Source organism: Rhizophagus irregularis, chromosome 29, assembly GCF_026210795.1.
Source record: "Rhizophagus irregularis chromosome 29, complete sequence".
NCBI lineage: Eukaryota > Fungi > Glomeromycota > Glomeromycetes > Glomerales > Glomeraceae > Rhizophagus > Rhizophagus irregularis.
Window position 1 is genome coordinate 547,794 of NC_089457.1, and position 23,217 is coordinate 571,010.

The window sequence follows — 23,217 nt, forward strand, 5'->3', positions numbered from 1 at the left end:
TTTAAAATGTTCTTTCTTTTTAAAAATAAATTCTTTGTAAGTTATAATGTTTTTTTCCCTAGGCTGGAAGTTTTGTAAGGTAATAATAAGAGAAGAGAATTTCTGACTTTTGAACATCATTGCATTTATTCTCTGTTTTTCTTTTAAAATGAAAAGAGGATGGCAAATATAACGATTATCGTCGAATACAAAATAATCACAAGTACGATGATGATAATAATAAGTATGAAGACGATGATAATCAAAAGTTCGGAAGCAACAAGCATGCATATATAAAAAGATTAATTCTTGCAATACAGGGAATCTGCATCAACAACTCCAAAATGGTCGAATGATGGTTATAAAGGTTCATTATATAGTGAATTTAAAAGAATTTGTTTTCAGTGGTTGTAAAAATACAAGATGTTATTGAGGTTGAGGATGAAAAATGAATTTGATGAAAGATAATGATAAATGTGTATGGGACGATTAAAATTATATTAGTAACTAATATATATTAATAGGAATATAAGATATTCCTACTATTCCGGCAATTCTCCAAAGGATTAACACGAGATCTAAGTAGTGTTATTTGAGAAATTTCTTGGCTCATCTACAGCAATTGTAGTATCATCATCCTCAGGTACTTGCCCTTCATAATCAATACTTTCCGGCCGGAATTAAGGATTTAATTATGTGATAAAATAATGTGACTGTGTGACTGGTTTAAATGCGGAAAAATAAGCTTATGCATTATTCGTATTAATAACATGTCTCGCTCACCTCGAGAACAAGATCAGCCTCATTCTGGTTATCCGCAACAACGTCCACCTCCTGTAAGCCCGCATCAATTACCCCAATTACATATGGGTCCGCCTTTTCGTCCACTTCTTCCTTCAGGCTGGACTGAGCACCGTGCCCCGAATGGAATGTTTTACTATTATAACGCTGCGACAGGTCAAAGTACTTGGGAGAGACCTATACTGGTTCCTCCTCCTCCTCCGATTGGTCCTCCTGGTCCTCCTCCCGGAATTATGCAGTTACCTTCGTTTCAACCGATTTCAGGAGTCATGCCACAGCAAATACAACAAAACGTACCATTTACACAACAAAAGGATAAGAATAAAGATAAAAAGAAGAAAGAAAAGGCTAAAGGAAAGTAAGTATATCCAGATCAAACATTGTCATATAGATACACTTTATATTTTATCCAAATTTATTTTCTTATAAAAAAAATTTTTTACATTTGTACAGGAGGCAAATTCCTGATACAAAATGGTATATCGTTAATACAACTGAAGGAAATGAATTTTATTATAATTCCGAGACGAAACAATCTGTTTGGGAAGTACCTGAAGAAATTGCAGAAGCTGTCAAAGTTTTCAAAGAACAAGAAGAAAAAGATGCTCAAAATCAAAGATCAAATGATAGTGCAGGATTAAAACGAAAGGCAAACGATGAGGAAGTATCTGGTAGCGAGGATTTCAAAAGAGCTAAAGGAAGTGTGGATGATGGCGAAGTTGAAGGAACTGAGTTAGTATATTATTATTAGTTTATTGTTTTTTATTTTAATTAATTGGAATATTAATGAACAAACAAAAACATTTAGATTAACAGAAGATGATATAGCCTTCCAACTTCAGTTTATGGAGGAACAAGAAAACCAAGAATTAATGGATGGTGATTCCGAAGATTATAACGATAAAATTGATGATCACGAGAACGCAGGCGAAGAAGAAAACTCTATTTTAAAAAAGCAAGACAAAGGAAAAGATGTAGAGTTATCGTCCGAGGAACGTGTACTTATGTTTAAGGTAAATCATTTAAGTATAAATTTCTCATTTTTATTTATAGAAAATAATGCAGTTTCTACTTTTAGAGCTTGCTTAAAGATATGGAAGTTTCACCATTTGCCATTTGGGAGAAAGAACTTCCGAGAATAATTCATGACGAAAGATATACATGTATGCTAAGAGTAATCGGTCATAGTATGAAAGTTATAATTAATTAAATTTAAAACTAAAAAATCTAACATTTCCACTTATTGCGATAATCCTAAGTAATACCGACTTTGAAACAAAGAAAAGAGATATTTGATGAATACTGCAAAGAACGAGTAGCGGAATTAAGGGCTGAAAAGAAAAATAAAGCGAAGGTAAACAACGTTTAGTACAATATAACGTGTCTTACTGCAGTTAGTAACTTGATGAATGTTGTAAATAGAATTTGTCGGAAAAAGATGAATATCTGAAATTACTTGAAGAAGAAACTACTCACCGTTCTCACTGGGATGATTTTAGGAGAAAATTTAAGCGTGATCCAAGGTTTAAAAATTTTTCTGACGACAAAGAAAAAGAAAAAACATTCAGGAATTACGTGAAAGGATTGAAAGAAAAAGAATCCGAGCGTGAGAATTTACTTTGCAATCTGTATAACATCATTTTTTTTATATATTCGTTGTTTAAATAATTTGTTCTTTCAACCAATTAGGCAAAAGAGTTCAACAAAAGAAAGCCGAAGAAGATTTTGTAAGGTTATTGAGAGAAACGAGGGAAATAAAATATAATTCTAGTTGGCGAAAGGTATAAATAATCAATGGCTTTCTTTAATAGGGGAAGACTTTATTTCAAAGTTATGTAATCATTATCTCACTATATAGGTCAAGAGAATAATTGATCATGATCCAAGGTATGATGCTGTAGAATCTTCCGATATGAGAGAAGATATATTTAGAGATTATTGTAGAAAATTAGAAGCCGAAGATGAAGAAGAAATGGCTAAGAAAGAGGATGAACGTAGACAAAGAGATCGTAAAGCAAGGTATGATTTTATTGATTTGAATTTATCTGTATTTAAATCGAAATTTTGCCACTTTCAGAATTTCTTTTTTAGTAAAGGTATAATATATTGCTATTTTAAGAGAGGAGGCAAGCTTAAGAAATCGGGAGGCTCAAGTTAGGTGGGAGAAGAAAGTCCAAACACGTGAAAAAGACAATGCTAAAAATAAAATTATGCGAGATGAATCCATACGCGAATTCCAAACACTTTTAGTAGATTTAGTGCGAACTCATGAGGTAAAGGAGTAATATATGGTGGTTATATTTTCTGCTTCAATTTGTTTAATGATGAATTATTTATTTGTCTAGACCACTTGGGAATTAAAGAAGCCTGATTTACATAAAGATTCGCGTTTTCATGGTCATGGTCTTGAAGATAAAGATAGAGAAAGACTATTTCAAGAACATATAGATGATATCTATCAGAAGCGTTTGAAATCATATCATAACCTACTTGACCAACATGTTCAGCTTGATACTACTTGGTTAGAGATTCAGTCAGTTATCAAAGAAGATATACGCTCTGTCCGACTTTCAAAGAATGAAAAATTACTAGAAGAACTATTTGACAAATATCTAATTCAAAGAATTGAAGTGGCTAAAAAAGAATTTAAAGAACTTTTACGAGAAAATCAATTTGTTGAATACAGGACACGAATGATCAAATTATCAGAAGATGGCGCAACTGACGAGACTGGAACCAGTAAAGAGAAAGCACGCGCATTATCGCTAGAAGAAATTCATGATGTACTTAAAGTAAGTATATAAATGTCATTTACAATATTTGACGTTCATTCTTAATACAATATTAATTTATAGGAAGATAAACGTTATTTGGTGTTAAATACTATGCCGGACGTCCGTAATGAACTGATTACTGGTTATTTAACTAATTTGGAAACACCTAAAATGACTGTGCATCAAGGTCGAGAGTGAGATAATATTATAGAAAATAATAATATTAACTAATAAGAAAATTTTTATTTAAAAAGATTAAAAAGAAAATATTAAAAGTATTAGATTTATTAAATAATAATAAAAATAATGATTCTATGTCATTGGATGTTATAATGTTAAAATCAAAATATTGAAATTTTCTATTTTGAAAATAAAACAAAAATGTCCGTCAGGTGATCGATTTCTTTTGTATAACCAGAAATTTTATCTACCACCTTTAAACCACCAACTTTCTGCAATCCAGGACTTAATGGAAAAAATTCCAAGCTAAATTCAACGAAAGCGTCTGATGCTAATTCACCCAAATAATTTGTAGAAGGGCCACTTAGTAATACAGATCCCATTTTACTTTTAACCGCTATTATCGTAATTTTTAATGTAGTCGTCGTTCGATTCCTTATGCGACATCCTAATTTAAATGGAACTTCAAGTTCTATTAAAGTTGGAATGGATGTTACGGAAAACTCAATCTCATCCAGTATTGGAGGTTTACGTATCAATTGACTAGTCTGTAAACGTCCTGTTTCACCATAGTTTGAACGCCAAACAATTTCAAGTTTTCCAAGAGCGTTTGTTGTCCGTGCAAGTTTATTATCTATCTCAGGTTTTGGCGTTAACATATACAAATATTGACGAATATCTTGTGGGTTTAAATAACTATTCTTTCCAAAAATACTCTCTTGGTCTATTTTTACTTTTGATAATTTGACAATTTTTGATTCAGAGTTTTTTTCGTCCTCTTTGTTATCATTTTCTAAGTTTGCTTGTTCGTTTGCTATGTTCAAATTTTCATTTTCTTCCTTACTTTCAATATTAGATTCTTTATTAACTAAATCGATTTTCTCATTAATATTTTCATTAATACTTTCGTTAACTTTTTTAAGTTCTTTGTCATTTATTTCATCATTGAAAACCACAAAATTCAAATCTTTATAATTAAAAACTTCACCAGGTTCAAAATTCATCCTCTCCAGGTACATTAATCTCTCTGCTACGTTTTGAATTTGAACTTCCAAAAACACAGTTCCATCTGCCATATTATTAACTTTAGTTTTTACTGCGAAAGGATTCAAAACTTGAAACCTATAAAACTTTTTAAGGTATCTTTTTACCCCTTCATCTGTTGTATATTGAACCATACATACTAAATTGTGTATGCCTAATTCCTTGATCTCGTGTTTTATTACAAATTCATATGCTTTATGTGGTTCAATGGTTGGAACTGAATTGGAAGTAGTGTCTGCCAATTGCAACCGTTGCTTTTCCGTTTGGAGTTCTGCTCTAATGCTGATATCACGTGCTATCCGAGCTGAATCGTTATTTACAATAAGATAACTGTCAAAAGTAGCACCTAAATAAATATTTTCAATCGCGTTAGTATTCATTGAAGGCAAAGATGATAGTTCGTTCTCACTAAGATCACGCATGTGAATTCTCGACGCCGATTTCGAAACAGTAGGGTCCAAAGACTCTGCTTGTGACTTCTTCTCAGTCCCTTTACTGGTTGAAGGACTTGACTGTCTCATAACCTTTAGAGACAACAAATGTTGCACTTCACGAGGTTGTTCTACAATAATATTGGTATTACCACTAAGTACCGACATGGCGAATGAATATATGAATAAAAAAGAAGAAAATTGTATATAGATGTAAACACGTATAGATTAATAGATTAGGGGTGCACCAAAAAATTTTCGGTAACGTGACTTGACGAATTTTATTGGTCAGAATCTTGGAAATATTAATTTTACTGATGCTTCTTGATAAAAAAAAGCCCAAAATATTTCTCATGATCATAAATTTACTGTTAGTTTTTTTTAGTAAAAATTGGAAAAATTTCACACGTAATTCAGAAAATCAGTAATTATACAATAAAAAATTATAACTACAACTGCAATTGTTTTTTTATCTTTGTTCAGAACTTTCATCATCTCAGAATTGATCGATAATTCGATATCCATGTTCATACTTCGATGATTCTAAAAAATAATACATAAATTATCGTCATAAATAAGAAACTCCCCTTAAAACACGGTTCGTCCTTTCCTAACTTCTTCCGTATTATCATGATAAGCACTTTTTATAATATTTAATAGAAAAAACGCGTTTTTATTTTTTAGTAGTACTAAGTCACGTGGCTGTTTGGGTAGTTAAACCGGAATTTTTTCCGGAAAAAAAAATTTTCAAAAAAAAGTTGTTTTGCCTTTATTCACAGCGGAATGTTCCCTTCCTTACTGGCGCGTTTCGTATCACGATTGCCTTCTATTAAAATCAATAATGCAATATATACTACATATGCTACTAGAACACCGTTTATAAATAATAAGCAATTTTTAGTAAATAATAGAATTCCAGTTGCAATTTTTTTCATAAGCAGTGGACTTTCCTTTTATTGTCTTAAAGGGTTTCAGGTATAAAATTTTTAATTGTATTAGTTAATACTTAATTTATTTAATTTATCTTTATTATTTAGTTAACTGGTCAAGTTGAATGTGCCGCTTCGGTAAATAATAAACCAAAAGTAGTTATCCATACAAAAATTCTATAAATAGTAATGCAATATTAGGATAGCTAATAATTCAATTTATCTATTTCTAAATATTTTAGAATGTTAATTTCAATAATGATGAGAGAACACCCATGCGACATAGAATGGAAAAATATATAAAATCTTTACAGCTACTTATTATTAAAGAAATTGAATCTCTTGATGGTAAAAAATTCGAAATTGATCGTTGGGAAAGAGAACAAGGTGGAGAGGGAATTTCTTGTATCTTACAAGATGGAAATGTTTTTGAAAAAGCTGGCGTAAATATTTCAATTGTTTATGGAAATTTACCTGAAGCGGCAGTAAAACAAATGAAATCACGCAATAAAGAAATTGACCCATCTAAAGGACCTCATCCATTTTTTGCTGCAGGGATTTCAATTGTTATGCACCCACATAATCCTTATGCACCAACCATACATTTAAATTATAGATATTTTGAGATTAATAATAAGGATGATAAGGATGGAACTTCAAAATTATGGTGGTTCGGAGGAGGGTCTGATCTTACACCATCTTATCTTTTTGAAGATGATGCGATTCATTTCCATAAGACGCTAAAGGATGCATGTGATAAACATGATGTTACATATTATCCTGAATTCAAGAAATGGTGTGATAAATATTTTTATTTACAACATCGTGGTGAAGCACGTGGGGTTGGTGGTATATTCTTTGATGATATGGATAGAAAACCTGCCGAAGAGATATTTGCTCTTATAAAGCAATGTGGTGATGCCTTTCTCCCATCATATGTTCCAATAATTAAAAAGAGAATGAATATGAAATTTGGTGAAGAAGAGAAACACTGGCAACAATTACGAAGGGGACGTTATGTTGAATTTAATCTTATATGGGACCGGGGGACGAAATTTGGACTGCAAACTCCAGGTGCAAGAATTGAAAGTATATTTATGTCATTACCCTTAACTGCAAGGTGGGAATATATGCACGTTCCCGAAAAAAATAGTCGTGAAGAAAAATTAATAGATGTGTTGAAAAATCCACGTGATTGGGTATAACAATTAAAATCTTTTTATAATTAAAGTGATATTAAATATCTGGTGGATTAATCTGACAGAAAATATGAAATCAAGTTTCAACCCTCTGTGTAATCTGTGTAAGAATTAAATGCCACAGGATTAATTCTAACTAAATTTCTAAAAGACATGGTGTTTAGTTTATTTAGTCTTATCTCTTAAACAAATTGCTACCGAAAATGAAAAAGGAAATTACTAGTAATAAGATTATTTTGTTATTCATTAATACAATTATTTTCTATACTTATACTATTACCTGTACCAATTAAAAATTTGCTAAATGACGATTAGTAAAATAGAACTATAATAAAATAGCTTTGAGCAAAACTTGGAGATGATTGGATTGGCTTGTATTAATTTATCTGAAGGGATAATGATTTGAAAAAGAACATTGCTTTTAAGGGAAAAAAAGCCAAAAAGTTTACATGACACAGTGTTCCTTCTAATCACTATAATATATTTATTATCTGATAATTTTCTTTTTATAGTAATAAACAAAAATTAAAAAAAATTTAGTTTATTATAAAATACACATTATACTTTTTAATCTCTCCTCTTTCTCCTCTTTAAAATATATATATATATATATATATTTGTTTATAAATGTTTATAATCTATTTCCAATTATACCATCATTTTATTTTTACCACCAAAACCGCTTATATCTCTTCTACTTCTAAATAAAATATTCCATAAAATAGGGGTAACCATTAAAGATAATGAAGTAACAGTTAATAATAAATAATAAACTTCTCGTGATATTATACCAAAACTTTTCGCTTTACTGCCTAAAACAAAAGTAAATTCACTAATCTGTGATATTCCAATTGCCATCGTACTTGATTTATTTAAGCTATAATCACATATTAATAATGTTATTGTACTTATTATAAATTTAAATCCAACTGCTCCCGTCGTTAAAGTAAATAATAATGGTGCTTCATTTATCAAAAAACTTGGATATAAATGCAATCCTATACTTGCGAAAAATAAACATGAAAATATATCTCTAACGGGTTCGACTACACTTATCGATGACTCAGATATTGATCTACGATAATGAATAAGTACTCCTGCTACAAAACATCCGATTTCAACTCCAAGTCCTAACATATTTGATACTTGTGACATTATTAAACACATTGAAATTGATCCTAAAAGGAAAAGTTCTCGATTATGGGACCCTCTAACCGAACTTAGAAGCCATCCAACTGGTATATTAGCAATGGCAAGACTAAACGTTACGAAAATTATTAATGATAAGAATAAATGTCCTATAGCCAATATAACATCTACTCCTGACTTTGATAGTGCCGGTAATGCTGCCTAAAATATTAAAATATATATTAGAACATTTTTTTTTTAGATATATATAAAATATATAAATTAAATTATTACCAATAAAACACCAAATAACATGTCTTGCATTACAAGCAAGCCGTAAAGTGGTTTTAACTCTACACATTGTAATCGTTCAACAACAGCTGTGCTCGAAAGCGATACACATGCTCCTATAAAAATAGATTCATTTACGCTTGCACCAACAATAAATCCAGCTAAAATGAAGAAACAAAGAGTTGCCGTAAATATCAATGAAGCGCTTCCAAGGGCAAATCTCCACATAGATCTTAGTTTATCGAACGAAAATTCTAAACCTAACATAAATACTATAAATATAACACCAAATTGTGAAAGTGTTTCTGTTTGTATAAGTTCCTGAATTACGTTATATCCGGCTGGACCAAGTACAGCTCCAGCAATTATATATCCCAAAAATGCTATGTATTATGAACAAAATTATTTAGTATTAGAGATTAACTTTCTAAAAAAAAAAAATCATTATTTACCTGGTAGTCCGATAATACTAAAAGTCCAACCAAATGTAAATGATGCAACTATTATAAAAATTATATCTTGAATTAATCGAGAATCTACACAAAAAAAAATGATTTTTTCGTTAAGAACGATCTAAGAATGAGATTAAGATTAATATATTTTTTTTAGTCTCATTCCTACCTTCATAAAACATGGTTAAATCGCTGGGTCTTGTTAAGACATATTCATTATTATCTACATCCAAGATTGTTATCGCTTTAACATGGCCTCGACGTCGAGGTTCATCTTCATTACCCCAATCAGCTTGTTCATCATCTTCTTCTAATTTAAGAACCGTCTCAAGAGATCCACGAAAGTTGGAACCTCCACCAATATTATGTCTACGCATATTTTCTTCTAATCTATCTGCAGAATTACTAACTTCTTGAAGTACATCATCAACTATTTCTTTAGCTCCATGAGATTTATGAATAAAAACGTGAGTATTGTTTTTATTGTTTTTTGCATGGACATTATATTGACTCCAAATTTGTTCCAAAAATGCTGTATCGTTCATTTTTAACGCAGTATGATGAAAAGTTGAAATCAATTTCAAAATGTCTTTTTGAAAATCCGATTGAGATGAATCATCATTATCACGCTCATCAATTATGTTATCAAAAACTTCTAATAATCCAAAGGTTAAAGTTTTAAGCGCATCTACACGCGATACTTCCAAATTAATTTGTTCCAATTGTTCTCGTATTTCAGGTTCTGAAAGTTCAAATTCTTCACTCGTAGCCTTTTTACGTAATTCCTCTTTTTTTATGTAATTCTGGTACTTATTTTGATATTCTGAAGAGGTACATACGTGCACATTATTTGACTGTAATAACAAAAAGTTATTAGTTAATAAAAAAAAAGAAAATAATAATTGATCAATAATGTCTACATTACCGAGCTATGTTCATTTTCGTCAACGCAAATAACAGAATCTGAAAAGTAAAAAAAAATCAGAAAACATAAAAATAGTATATTAAAATACCTAAAAGGTATTGATGGTAACATTCCCGGTATGAGTTAAATTATTTTTTCACTTATATCACTTATATATTTGTGTAAATAAGGAAAGAACCAATTTATAGATATAACCTTTTGGTTCGTGTATGATAAGGTTATTCGAGGGAACTTTTAAAAAACGTTGAATCTAACAACTAATGTGTAACCGAATTTCTTTGCACACTCAAATTACGTACGTAGTATGTACTGTATAACAGATGATAAAAAAGTATCGTGACCTGCATATACAACAACAACAAATTAATTACTGGTTTATCTTATTTATTTATATTTGTGTGCCATAAAGAAATCGCATTTAAATCCTGGCATTTTTATGACACAAAACGTACAAAACATGCATGAATTATGAAATCACACGTGAAACGAAAAACACACGATGTCACGAAAAAATTATATTATCGTAAACCAAAAATTATAAATTTGTTCGTAATAAATGCAGTGATCATTATTTAAGTATTTGCACCGCATAAACAAGGAATTATATAAAATCATAGCCAATTCATTCTTTTTTATAATTACTCCACTCACTTCCATATTTCTCCCTTACTTTCATTAACCGCCAACTTCAAGGCTGCGCCTAATTATTAACATTCTTTTAAACTATAGTACCGTAACAAATAGATAACGGTACTCAAGAATCTAATAACTTCCATCAACTTCCGCAAATTCTCTCCATGACGAAGCGACTACTAATTATTGCACTTTTTGGTTTACTGCTAGCTTTGGCTTGTGTACTTGGCCAAGCTACAGCACAAGAAGCAACAGATGATGCTCAAGCAGCAAAGGATGGCGAAACAAAAGCCAAAGAAGCCGCTCCAAAGCTGCCTGTTGAAGAAACCCCTGTTAAAGCTCCAGTAAAAGAAATTAATTTACCAAAAGAAGTCGCCAAGGGTAAAACCAAATCATCTAATGTTGGTAAAGGTAAAGCAAAAGGAAAAGGAAAAAAAAGTCCTCCAACACCTCCAAATGGCCAAACAGAAACTCCAACTGTAGCACCAGATAATTCAACTGTGCCAGTACCAACCAATCCAGCCGCTCCGGCTAATTCGACTGAACCAATTGTTCCAAATGCTAAAGATCCAAAGGCAAAAGCAAAAGCACCAAAAGTTCCAATAGGAAAAACTGTGCAATCACCAACTCCGGTAGGAAAACAAACTACACCAACTCAGTCTAAATATCAACCCCCTACTCCACCTGCCCCACCTGCCCCACCTGCCCCACCTGCTCCACCTGCTGCTCTTCCTAGCACTGCTCCAATTCCCGATAACGCTCAATCACCTCCTCCTAACGTCCCGGCTCCCGAAACTCCCGAAAATTCTGATTCTGAATCTCCACAAACCGTTAAAATTGTAAAAGAACAAAACCCACAGACTACTACTGTTGTAACAGTTATTAAAAAGCAAGATCAGGCTATAGAACAAAATGATACTTCTGCTGCCCGAAGGAATGAAAATTCTATCCAATTAGGAATTTCTCTTATATTTGTAGTTCTTGGAGCTAACTTTATAGCCTAAAGGAGGGAAATTGTTCTTGACTTCATGTTAATTTCATACATTTTATTCTTATTTTGGCATTTTTATTGATTACTTAATAATACCTAATTTCTCTCAATTGTTTCATTTTTCATTCGCTTGTTTTTAACATATACACAAATATACACATGTATCTATATAAATTAATACTAAAACATTAATTAGGATAGGATGAACGTAAGACCTAATGATAATTAGTATTCATTTTTTTACTATTTATTATTGTACAGCACAACTTTTTTCCACGTTAATTAAATTATTTACCAAAAAAAGTAATAATAAAGATAAGGAAATGATTATCTATCAGTAATATATAAATAGTTGTAACCTAAACAAGTTATCGTTTTGTATTGTTTGATTGGTCTTGATATACCATATACAGTACTTGTTACTTGATTTCCATATACTGCATATTCGAAATCTACATGACTAATTTGATCAGTGTACCAGGTTTCTGATAAATCCGGCAAAATTTTATGGACCCGGAATTTGGCGCAGTATATTTCCGGAATTCATGTACTGTAGGACAATGTAGGACAACCACTGAACATATCCACAATACAAATATCAGATATTTCGAATTACCCGGAATTTTTATGTTACCGGCAGATCTCCGATCTGATAACTTTTTAAACTTTACATGAATTTTGAAGTTCGTCGATTTTACACTAAAGGTATTATGAATGTTTTTTCAGCTTTTACCAACACGATGCAAAAAGGTATTATTGCAATTGTAGGCACAACCGGTGTTGGTAAATCAGACTTGGGTGTTCAACTAGCGAAGACTTTACAAGGAGAAATTATTAATGGTGATTCAATGCAGGTAAATTATGAAATATAAATTACATAATTGCTATTGGAAAATTTTCTTAAATCAACTCGAATTCTAGGTTTATAAGGGATTGGATATCATAACAAATAAAATTCCATTAAATGAACGAGAAAATATACCGCATCATCTTATAGATTTCTTAGAACCACATCAAGAATATCGTGTTACGGATTTTACAAAAGATGCGCTTCAAATTGTATCCATAATAATATTACTTTATTCGGTTTTTTTTTAAGTTTTTAAATTATTATGATTTACATCATATTCATCATATTATTATTCAAGATAGATGATATTCATAATCGCCATAAAATTCCGATCATAGTTGGTGGCACGAATTATTATATACAATCCTTACTTTGGAAGAATTCCCTTATAAATATTGATGATAGAGAAATTAGTAATATAGAAGATAAAGAGATCTTAAACGCAGAACCTAAAATTGTTTATGAACGGCTACAAGAAGTTGATCCAGTAATGGCTAGTAAATGGCACTGGAATGATACTAGAAGAGTTCGAAGAAGTTTACAGGTGATTTTTTATTCTAATTCCTAGAATTTCTATATAGATTTGGTAATTTATTTGTACATTTAGGTATATTTGGAAACAGGGAAGCCGCACAGTGAATGGATTAAACAACAAAATCTTCCAGAGATAAAAGCTTCATCATTAAGGTTGTTTGGCATTGACCAAATTGAATAGATAATAGATTGTATATATTCGGTTGGGATGCCTCAAGTTTTATTCTTCATACATAATACGCATTACTTTTGTTGTAGATTTCCACGTACTTGCATTTTCTGGTTATATTCTGATTTGGAAGTTCTTGATCATAGACTTGATGCAAGGATAAATAGAATGATTGAGGTAATTATATATTTTACTAATCTTTAAATTCAGAGAATATTATTGTAATTATGAAATTATACTTTTAAGAGTGGACTCTTTGAGGAAATCAATTATTTGAGAAAAAATGTTAGAACTGGAGAAATACATACTCCGTTTGGAGATAAAGATTTTACGCATGGAATTTGGCAAGCCATAGGTATGTAAAAGTTTTAAACTAGTTTACGAATAATTGATTTATTTAATTTTATACATTTTAGGTTATAAGGAATTTGAACCATATTTAACGGCAATTGAAGAATCTAATGGTAAATAAGAAACCACATTTCGTTATTTCTGGAATTTATAACGTAAAGCTGGCTCATTGATCATATGTTTTGTCTAGACGCGTCATATTTAAATGGGTTAAAACAACATGGCTTAGAATCTATGAAAGCAGCAACACATCGATATGCGAGAACTCAAGTTAGATGGATAAGGAACAAATTATTATATAAGTGTCAACAAGATTCATTAAATAATAAATGCGATGGGCATTCTGGTGACATTATAATATATTTATTGGATGCAACTTGTATCCTTACTTCTTTTATATATATTCTCTTATGAATTTTGATATTTTACTTAGCAAAATATATTAATTATAGCTTTAGAAACTTGGAATCAAGAAGTGCGGGATAAAGCAATTGCGATTGCTAAAGGTATTTTAGATGTATCAATGTCTTCTATCAATTTTGGATGATTTTGATCATTTAACGGAAATTAGCGCATTACTCCTTACCTCAAAGAATTCCTTGCAAATGGAACAGGACCCGACCCAAGTTCAGTCAATTCACGAGCTAAAGAACTTTTGAAGTCAAAGAAAGATAAGGAGTATTGTCATAAAACAATATATATAAAAACAAGAATTTTTTCTTGTTATTGATTATCTGGTTTGTTAAGTTATTTACTAAATCTTTTTCTCATTGTTTTTAGTGACTTTGAAATTTTGGATAAATGGACAAAATATCAATGTGATATTTGTACAATATTTAATGATAATATTCCAGTGATTGTAAATGGAGATTCTGAACGAAATCAACATTTAAAAAGTAAAAAACATAAATCTAATTTAAAATTAAAAAAACAGTTTGATGAAAATTATGATGGTCAATTCCCATCTTGGTTTAAGAAGAAAAGGAATGCAGATTATAAATAAACGTGATTTACATAATTTTTTTTTTAATCAATTATATAATTTACTATTTTATTTAATATTATTTATTAAGAATTATATATTTCAAAAACCATAATTTAAAAGAAAGAATGCAATTATCTTACAGTATTATTTACTATTACATTATTTAACAATGTATAAATGTAACAATTAACATATACATACATGTAACCATTGTTTTTGTTCCACGTATCGGGATTTACATGGTTTGCTTTGACAGAGATAGACGACAGAGATAAGGGATCAAATTTTTGAAAGAAATCATAGCAATCCTACATTAGTTCTTTTTTTAGTAAATATTATCTAAAATAGGAAGTGATCTAAATGACCAATTTACCGATATCCCTTAGTTTCTTGTTAAATGTCTTTATAGTTTATTCTATACAACAAAAAAAGTAATAATAAATACTCTTGAATGATTTTACCAAAAGAGATAGAAGTGTTACATAAACATGATCGGGCTATAATATCGTATCATGTGAGTTATTTCCGAATTCGAAGAAAAAGGGGTATGGTAAGTAGATTTGTAATAAACCGAAAAAAAATCTCTACTCACCAAATCTTTTGAAACGGTCAAATCGTCTTGAAATTCTTGTCATTGCAAAAAAATGGCTAAAGGTACCCTTCGTATAATAACAAGATAACAATAAATAATAACGTTAAGAAAGAGCGTTAAAAAAGAAATTTTCGTGAACGTATCAATTCAAACCAAGTCATAAACATAACGTTAAGTTCGTTTAACGATCGTAGAATAAAAAAGAAAAATATAATAAACCAATATAAAGATCTAAAACATATTTTCACATTTTTGATTAATATTCAAATATTCATTCTTGTTTGATTAACAGTTCCACGTAATTTTAAACTACTTGAAGAACTCGAAAAAGGTGAGAAAGGGATTGGAGATGGTACTTGCAGTTACGGTCTTTCAAACGGTGAAGATATATTTATGAGTGATTGGAATGGCACGATCATAGGACCTCCTGGAGTAAGTCATACATTCACAATCAAAATTTTTTAGCATTTTTTTTTTATTGTTTTTCGCTTTTAATGGAAAAAATTGGATCTGCTCTCTTTTAAGACTATTCACGAGAATCGTATTTATAGTTTGAAACTTTATTGTGATGACAATTATCCTAATAATCCACCAATTGTTCACTTCATTTCGAGAATTAATTTACCATGTGTCAATCAACATTCGGGAAAAGTGAGTAAGCTCAAATATATATATCATGTTAATGAGATGGGTAAATTAGAATGAAATTTACAAATCATAATTCTTTCAATAAGGTTGAATCTTCCAGATTAAGTTGTTTATCTCAGTGGAAAAGTTCTAATTCTCTTGAAGACATTCTAGTAGATCTACGCCGGTAATGTATTTATTTGGATATGCTTTTAAACCTGGTTTTTGATTATTATACTAAACGCGTATTTACAATTGCTTTTGGTTTATATAATATAAAATTAATAGTGAAATGGCCAATGCAGTCAATAAGAAATTACCTCAACCTCCAGAAGGTTCTACTTTTTGATTGGATATTTTTTTTTATAGTTGAATGAATTTATGAGGGAAAATGTTAATAGACTTTTAAAAATTGAGTACAAATCATATATGTATTAGTTATTTCAATTTCAAATAATCATAAAAAAAAACGTGCATGTATGTCTTGGTTGATTGAAAATTTTTTTTAATCGCAAATAAACTATTATTGTAAATTAATAAATTATGTTCCAAAATTACAAATTTATTATTTATGGGTCAAGGCGTTTTGGATCACGTGGGAATAATGAACTTCTACGTATATCATCCAAATTCAAATAAAGCATTACCACACGTTCCAAACCTATTAATTGTATTTTAATAGCCAATTAAAAAATTGTACGGGAAAAAAAAGTAGAAAGAGATTAGAGACTCACCTATACCACCACCTGCATGCGGTGGAACACCCCTCTTGAAAGAATCAATATATGGTTGTATGGTGGATATTTCAACACCATTCGATTTAGCACGTTCTTCTAAGAACACTGGATCATGAACACGTTGTCCTCCGGAAAGAATTTCTTGTCCGCGCATGAAAAAGTCGAATGAATTCGAGTATTTCTATCATATATAGTATATACATAAGCAAAGAATCACAGACGCGTTATATACAAAATAAAACATACATCATCATTTGGATCTGGCATAGTATAAAAAGGTCGAACTCCTAATGGGAATTTATCAACTATATAAAAATCGGTGTTGTATTTCTCTTTAACTAGTCTACCAAGAGTTTTTTCTTTTTCGGTACTAAAGATTAAATCACAACATTAGTAAACAATTTATTTTTATTAACCTCAAAAACAAATATAAAAATAATAAGATACCTAAAATCTTCAAGATCTTCAATTTCAACATTATTTTCTCTTAAAAGTTTAACAGCATCTTTAAATTCCAACCTAAGCGTTTTTTGAAGAAATTCAAAATTTGTGCTTGGATATTGTTTTTTCACTGCCTCAATTTCAGAAGAAAATCGATTTTTTAATCCGTTGAAAACAAAAACAAGTAGTTCTTGCAAAATCTCAAGCACTTCATGGTAATGTTCTTCAAATGCCATTTCCAAATCAAGTCCAACGAACTCTGTCATATGTCGATGAGTGTTAGAATCTTCTGCACGGAAAACTATGTAAATAGATAATAATTATTGTTAATGTACGTTGAATTAATCGTCAATTACCACATAAACAAAATATTCTTTTTCGTACCAGGAGCTATTTCAAATACACGCTCAAAATCTGAACATATACACATTTGTTTATATAATTGAGGAGATTGTGCCAAATATGCTTCACCTAAATTAGACAGAAATAAACCATTTTAATAAGATAATATATAATCCATTTCGTATAATAATACTTACCTTTAAAATATTGAACCTTAAACACATTTGCGCCACCTTCACTGGCAGCACCAAGTAATTTAGGTGTATGTATCTCAATGAAAAATTTTGACAACAAAAATTCACGAAACAGCTGACAGACGCCGGATTGAATTCGAAAAATTCCTTGATTTGCAAGAGTCTAAATAGAAAAATAAATAGATGTAAGGAATCGGTGGTATATGCACGACTTTTTAATCATTAAAAATTATTGATGATGAACTGACTCTAAGATCAACAACGCGACTATTCAATCGTGTCTCTAACGCTACGCGACTGTATTGAGCTTCATCCTAATTAAACAAAAGCTGATATTAATGACTCACATAAGGAAGTTTTTTGAATATATTATTAATATTTATTACCTTTTTGAATTCCTCTTCAGATCTTGAGGCATCCTCCAGGGAAAACGGAAGTCGGCCAATAGTTTCGCTCACCACATAAAACTATGTATTAAAGAAGAAATGTGGTTTAAATATATATTGCGGTATCCAAAATTATAGAAGGAAAAGAAAATTTTATTAATCTCCTGTTACTTTTTTGATATGTAATTCAGCATCAGATACAGTAGTACCTGTGATCGCTTCAGTTGTTTTATTGATAATGCCCTCAACGATAACGATTGATTCGGCAGGAACACTTTTATACGTGCATAGAGTTTATTAGCTATGAATAAATTATGTTCAAAAAAACTATCGATATTTACTTAGCAGCAAATTTGACAAAGGCTTTGCTTATATTTGTCTCATTCACGGCGAGTACTCCTTGAATTGTGGAAACTTGTTGTCTAAAAACAAAAAAGGCAAGCTTAGCGCCTATGAGACAAATATGAATTGTTAAGTATATTAGTTAAACCTTTTTAAATAATTTGATCATGATAAAAATTTACATACTTTTGCTACGTGAAGTATAAACACGAGCCCGAATTGATACAGTTTCTCCAGCACGACTGGCATTAATGTCGGCTATACGCGTTCTCTGAACCCCTAGAAACATATGAGATATTAATTTAACATGAGCGTCATTATTAGAATTCAAGGAAAACCAATTTACTTACCGGTCCTTTCCTGTGACTGATTCAATTTCAATTTTCCATAATTTTCGGTACCATAGTCCTAAAAATATAATATTTTCAATAAATACTCTTTTTTTTTTTTTTAATAATTAAGTTCGATAATTTTTTAATTACTTCAGTAACTTCAGCCGCTTCCTTGGCTGCGCGTTCTGTTTCCTTTTGCTTTTTCTCATTCTCTTTTTTCTCTTTCTTTTCTAACTTTTTGAGAGCTTTCTTAGAAAGAGGTTTTCCTTCTCCGTCAACATCACTCATTCTCACTTATTAAATTTTAAAATGATTTTATTTTTATAGTTTCCCTTTTTATTTTTTACGTGACCAGATTTAAAATTTGCTAATTTTGCGAATGTTTAAGTTACGATATATAAATATACTGTAAAAATAGATTTTTTTTTTGTTTAACTTGAAATCCTGTCTAACTGACTCATAATGATTCACGTATGACGATAATCTCCGTAGTCAATTTTAATGAGGTACCATATTTTAACCATATTAACCATACCATATATACGGCAGAGCATCATCCGTCTTTCACGATGGGAATTATAAACATATAGAATTATATAGACACAGAATTATATAGACACATAGAATTATATAGACACATAGAATTATATAGACACATAGAATTATATAGACATAGAATTATAGAGTCTCTCCTAGCTTTGATGTATCGTACAGTATTTCATATTATAGATAAGGCCTTAAAGCTTTCATATATTTATAATTCTAAATTTTTTATTATCATTATATAAATTTAACCAGACCTTTCATTAAAAATAAATTAGATGATAAATAATATTACTTTAAGGGAGTGCAAATCTTTGAGCTGCTCTATCGAATAAACTTGATTTAAGATCAAGATCTTGTAAAAATGCATGATTTGGTGATGCTTCTTTTAATTGACTTGAAAAATATATATATATATATTTTTTTTATGTAAGTTTGATGGATTATAAAAAAGAACAAAAAGAAGGAAAGTTTAAACCCACTTACTTGATATAACGATTAACTACTTCTGCAGGTTTATTTAATAAATTAGAAACTACAATAAGGTTTACGAGAGTATCCGGGTCATCATTACTCTATTTGAAAAAAAGTTTTTTTTTTGTTAACTTTTAGCTTCTAAACAAGAAAAAAAAAATCTTTCAATAACCTACTTTATTTAAAGCTTCAAGTAATAAAGTTTCAGCTTCCGCATGTTTACCAAGATGAATATTACAAACAGCTTGACCATTTAATATTTTCACGGTATTAGAAGAAGGTGATTGAGCAATTTCTTCACAAATATAATAAGCTTCTTGGTATTTATCTCCTCCCTGAAAAAAAAAAACAAATTAATATATATATGATTAAAGAATACGCGTTTCGAATAATAAATATATTTTACCGTTCTTAAACCAACCCAACCCTCAATTAGTTGAGCCAACATTGCATCTTCAGACCAAGTTTTTGTGGATGCCAATTCTCTTTTTGCAAGATCTAATCTATCCAATTTTAAATAAATTTGGATGATTAAAGCAACACTGTTTTTTATCATAAAAAAAAAAATTAATATATTAATATATAATTAAAACCTAAAAATTTCCTAAATAATAATCATAAATAATAAATTTTTAAGTTTTAATAATTACCATTCTAGATTCTTATTATGCTTAACAAGAATCTTTAATGCTTCTTCATATAATCCTTCATGATAAAAAATGGTTCCAGTAATAATTTGTACAGTAGAATTAATTACATTAGAAGGATCACTTAATATTACTTCACGAAGTTCTTTTAATGCTTCTTCCTTTTTTTTATCTTCACCAACACTGCCGTTACTACCACTACCACCACTAGTAGTTTTTGCTTGTAAATAAATAGCCAAAATTTTAATTACTTGTAAATCTATCTCATCAGAACTTTTAATATCAGATATAACCAAATTATATTTTCCTTGTGCTATATACGCTCTATATAAATATATTTTACGTTCTAACTTTGCCGTTTCTGATAATTGAGACCGTGAATTCGCTTCATTTATTACTTGTTGAAATGAACCTATAACAATATAAAGTTATGAAATTTAAGATCGTTAAAAAATTAAATAAAATAAATAAAAGTAATAAATTATTTTACCAGTATAAAAAAGGTTCTTTAATGCAAATAACTCATCCATGATTTAAAAATATAGTTTTATATATGAATTGATAAAAAATGTTTTGCTAGTAAAAAAAAAAAATTATTATTTTTGCGCGTGGGATGTTAGGATGTTACACAACATACGGACCACGTTCCACAACTCGCGACTTTTTTTAACCGTTTTTCAAATTTATTAGTTGTAATAATTTCATTTGGTCTTTTTTTTTAAAAAAAATGGATATAAATATTACAACTGAAGTTGGCAATAATTCAACTCAACTTTTCGAAAATACACAAGGTAATTATTTATAAACTAGTACAATTTAATTTACCTTTTAAACATCAATTTAAGTTTTCGTTTATATATACTGTATTTTAGGTAATTTGGTAGATTATCTTATTTGTTCATTAAAAAAAACGGTTCCAGGAAACCATATTTATAAAATATACGCGTTATCAACTTTACCTAAACCAAAAACACTTTTTAAATCACAAGAAAAAAAGAGTTATGAACGTAAAATATTACTACTTTTATCAGAAAAGAAAAGTTCAACAAAAGAGGAAGCACTTATGACAAGTATAGAAGCACATGAATATTATATGATAGAAGAAGAAACATTAAATATATATATTTCAAAGGTTGACACTACAGGATGTATTATTTCTACTACTGTAAAAGATAAAAAAATTAGTGCTACTAAACAATTAATTTCTTCATACATTAATTATCATTTAGAAGAAAAAACACAACCAAGGAACAAATATATTAATGTACATATATTTGCTAGATCTCAGCCACAATACTTATTTACTAAATCATCAAATAATCTAAAAAAACATATATTGGATGATACGGGTTTATTAAAATGGTGGAAAAAAGTTTTAGGACAAGCATTTACCACTTCAACTAGTAATAATTTACAGAATGTAAGAAAATGGTATTATATTCCAGGATATGCATCTGAATCTAAAGCAAGATCACTTATTAAAGATAATAATAATGATGATTGGATTTACGGATACCCATATAATAATGAGAGTAAGGTTGATGATGTTATACCAAAATTTGATGATGATGCCAAAGCTAGATGGTTAGATCACTTAAATGATAATGAAGATAATGATGAAAATGATAAAACAAATGTTAAAGAATTTTGGGAGATTATTAGTATTGGTGGAGAATTTTCCGGTGAAAAAATTGCAGGATTTTTTTGGGTTAATGTTGAACGTTCAAAAAGCGAAGATCTAAAAAAGGAAGAATATGAGGCCGTTATATTGGAGAATTTGAAGGAAAATGTTGGAGGTATTATGGTTGAGGAAGAAGAATTTATAAGAACTTTACAAAAATTCTTTGAATTAGAATTTTGTAATGAAGAAATTACTCTTAAATCTAGTGAAGATTGGAGCAAAATATTTGAGGATTTATGTGTACAAAAAGGAATCAATGATGGTGTTGTAGAATTCAAAGTAGAACAACCTCAAATTGAAGATAAAGAAACCTCACCAAAATCGATTGAAATGATTGAAATGGAGATTAAACCAAATGATGGTACTGTTCAAGAAGAAACGTCTAACAATAAAAGAAAACCAGCGAACCCTGTTGAAAATAATGGGGTTAATGTTAATGTATTATCATCATCTCTTATTAAAAGAGTTAAAAGAGATAAAAAATAATAAAAACCAAAGTCATGTGGCACGTTATAATTTTACGTCGATTTTTTAATATTTATTATTTATTTACTACAGATTATTACTTATCTAACATAGTAGCTTTACATATTTACATCTAACTTGTCTAACTTGAGTAGCTTTACATATTTACAGCATCTAACTTATCTAACTTAAGTAGCTTATTTACATCCATCTAACTTATCTAACTTATCTAACTTATCTAACACATATTTATATCTAACTTATCTAACTTGGTAGCTTTACATCTAAATTTACACTATTTACATCTAATTTTATATTTATTTACATCTATTTACAATCTAATAAAATTAATTTTTTTTAAGAATAAATAATCATTTGAAATTACCCCCTCTCGTTGAAATAGCTTTTACGATAGATAACTGAAGTATTAATGATTTAAAATAGAAAATTCTGAAATTATTTATTGTACACAAAGAAAACTTTATAGTATGTTTTTTAATTAATAAGCAATCATTATAATTTAAAAATATTTAACAATAAATTTTCTTAACACAAGGTACCTTGTACTCAAACAGGAGATTTGTTCAATGATTCGTTCGATCTTGAAAAATAATGATTCCATAATAAAAATTCTTTATCTAAAAGTTTTACAGATAAAAAACATGAAACCAAACTGGAAAATATATAACTCTTTAAAGGAGATTTGTTCAATGATTCGTTCGATCTTGAAAAATAATGATTCCATTATAAAAATTCTTTATCTAAAAG

General features: G+C 29.5%; 10 protein-coding genes across 12 annotated transcripts; 6 read left to right on the forward strand and 4 right to left on the reverse strand.

The window, feature by feature from the left end:
- Positions 1-714: 714 nt before the first annotated feature.
- Positions 715-3,894, forward strand: OCT59_019463 (uncharacterized protein). Its single transcript, XM_025319525.2, has 11 exons — positions 715-1,138; positions 1,234-1,512; positions 1,589-1,793; positions 1,859-1,943; positions 2,040-2,134; positions 2,203-2,386; positions 2,470-2,561; positions 2,639-2,799; positions 2,900-3,053; positions 3,126-3,572; positions 3,636-3,894. Exons 1-11 carry the CDS (start codon positions 750-752, stop codon positions 3,750-3,752), a joined length of 2,208 nt encoding a protein of 735 aa, XP_025173636.1. The 5' UTR covers positions 715-749; the 3' UTR covers positions 3,753-3,894.
- Positions 3,762-5,430, reverse strand: OCT59_019464 (uncharacterized protein). The gene has a single exon (XM_025319524.2). It carries the CDS (start codon positions 5,375-5,377, stop codon positions 3,914-3,916), a length of 1,464 nt encoding a protein of 487 aa, XP_025173635.1. The 5' UTR covers positions 5,378-5,430; the 3' UTR covers positions 3,762-3,913.
- A 115-nt stretch (positions 5,431-5,545) lies between these two features.
- Positions 5,546-8,073, forward strand: OCT59_019465 (uncharacterized protein). 2 transcript variants are annotated; one of them, XM_066143550.1, is made up of 3 exons: positions 5,546-6,184; positions 6,247-6,294; positions 6,381-8,073. In XM_066143550.1, the coding sequence occupies exons 1-3, from the start codon at positions 5,993-5,995 to the stop codon at positions 7,341-7,343; spliced, it is 1,203 nt and encodes a 400-aa protein (XP_066005288.1). In that variant the 5' UTR covers positions 5,546-5,992; the 3' UTR covers positions 7,344-8,073. The 2 variants fall into 2 exon arrangements, with proteins under 2 accessions (XP_066005288.1, XP_025173634.1); XM_025333297.2 differs by having other exon boundaries at positions 6,247-8,073.
- On the reverse strand, positions 7,784-10,244 carry OCT59_019466 (uncharacterized protein; the record flags this gene model as incomplete). Its single annotated transcript, XM_025319523.2, has 5 exons — positions 7,784-8,687; positions 8,760-9,139; positions 9,209-9,292; positions 9,378-10,062; positions 10,134-10,244. The coding sequence occupies 5 exons, from the start codon at positions 10,242-10,244 to the stop codon at positions 7,986-7,988; spliced, it is 1,962 nt and encodes a 653-aa protein (XP_025173633.1). The 3' UTR covers positions 7,784-7,985.
- Positions 10,245-10,665: 421 nt separating this feature from the next.
- OCT59_019467 (uncharacterized protein) lies at positions 10,666-11,932 on the forward strand. Its single transcript, XM_025332320.2, has one exon. It carries the CDS (start codon positions 10,931-10,933, stop codon positions 11,768-11,770), a length of 840 nt encoding a protein of 279 aa, XP_025173632.1. The 5' UTR covers positions 10,666-10,930; the 3' UTR covers positions 11,771-11,932.
- A 496-nt stretch (positions 11,933-12,428) lies between these two features.
- OCT59_019468 (uncharacterized protein) lies at positions 12,429-14,664 on the forward strand (the record flags this gene model as incomplete). The annotated part of the gene is made up of 11 exons (XM_066143552.1): positions 12,429-12,611; positions 12,679-12,816; positions 12,906-13,151; positions 13,215-13,294; positions 13,400-13,487; positions 13,557-13,665; positions 13,727-13,774; positions 13,852-14,040; positions 14,114-14,167; positions 14,255-14,339; positions 14,442-14,664. The coding sequence occupies 11 exons, from the start codon at positions 12,429-12,431 to the stop codon at positions 14,662-14,664; spliced, it is 1,443 nt and encodes a 480-aa protein (XP_066005289.1).
- Positions 14,665-15,179: 515 nt separating this feature from the next.
- OCT59_019469 lies at positions 15,180-16,426 on the forward strand. Of its 2 annotated transcripts, none has more exons than XM_066143553.1 (5): positions 15,180-15,408; positions 15,531-15,670; positions 15,764-15,889; positions 15,973-16,052; positions 16,154-16,426. In XM_066143553.1, the coding sequence occupies exons 2-5, from the start codon at positions 15,632-15,634 to the stop codon at positions 16,212-16,214; spliced, it is 306 nt and encodes a 101-aa protein (XP_066005290.1). In that variant the 5' UTR covers positions 15,180-15,408; positions 15,531-15,631; the 3' UTR covers positions 16,215-16,426. The 2 variants fall into 2 exon arrangements, with proteins under 2 accessions (XP_066005290.1, XP_025173630.1); XM_025326946.2 differs by having other exon boundaries at positions 15,180-15,300.
- Positions 16,427-16,434: 8 nt separating this feature from the next.
- Positions 16,435-19,079, reverse strand: OCT59_019470 (uncharacterized protein; the record flags this gene model as incomplete). Its single annotated transcript, XM_066143554.1, has 13 exons — positions 18,790-19,079; positions 18,658-18,715; positions 18,494-18,586; positions 18,307-18,415; positions 18,137-18,239; positions 17,966-18,046; positions 17,828-17,893; positions 17,583-17,742; positions 17,428-17,514; positions 17,050-17,344; positions 16,849-16,972; positions 16,600-16,783; positions 16,435-16,526 (listed from the first exon to the last, which is right to left on the reverse strand). The coding sequence occupies exons 1-13, from the start codon at positions 18,925-18,927 to the stop codon at positions 16,435-16,437; spliced, it is 1,590 nt and encodes a 529-aa protein (XP_066005291.1). The 5' UTR covers positions 18,928-19,079.
- A 316-nt stretch (positions 19,080-19,395) lies between these two features.
- OCT59_019471 (uncharacterized protein) lies at positions 19,396-20,880 on the reverse strand. The gene is made up of 6 exons (XM_025319521.2): positions 20,794-20,880; positions 20,307-20,715; positions 20,063-20,198; positions 19,833-19,991; positions 19,669-19,757; positions 19,396-19,578 (listed from the first exon to the last, which is right to left on the reverse strand). The coding sequence occupies exons 1-6, from the start codon at positions 20,831-20,833 to the stop codon at positions 19,479-19,481; spliced, it is 933 nt and encodes a 310-aa protein (XP_025173628.1). The 5' UTR covers positions 20,834-20,880; the 3' UTR covers positions 19,396-19,478.
- Positions 20,881-20,998: 118 nt separating this feature from the next.
- OCT59_019472 (uncharacterized protein) lies at positions 20,999-22,498 on the forward strand. The gene is made up of 2 exons (XM_025319520.2): positions 20,999-21,094; positions 21,176-22,498. The coding sequence occupies exons 1-2, from the start codon at positions 21,031-21,033 to the stop codon at positions 22,468-22,470; spliced, it is 1,359 nt and encodes a 452-aa protein (XP_025173627.1). The 5' UTR covers positions 20,999-21,030; the 3' UTR covers positions 22,471-22,498.
- Positions 22,499-23,217: the final 719 nt, after the last annotated feature.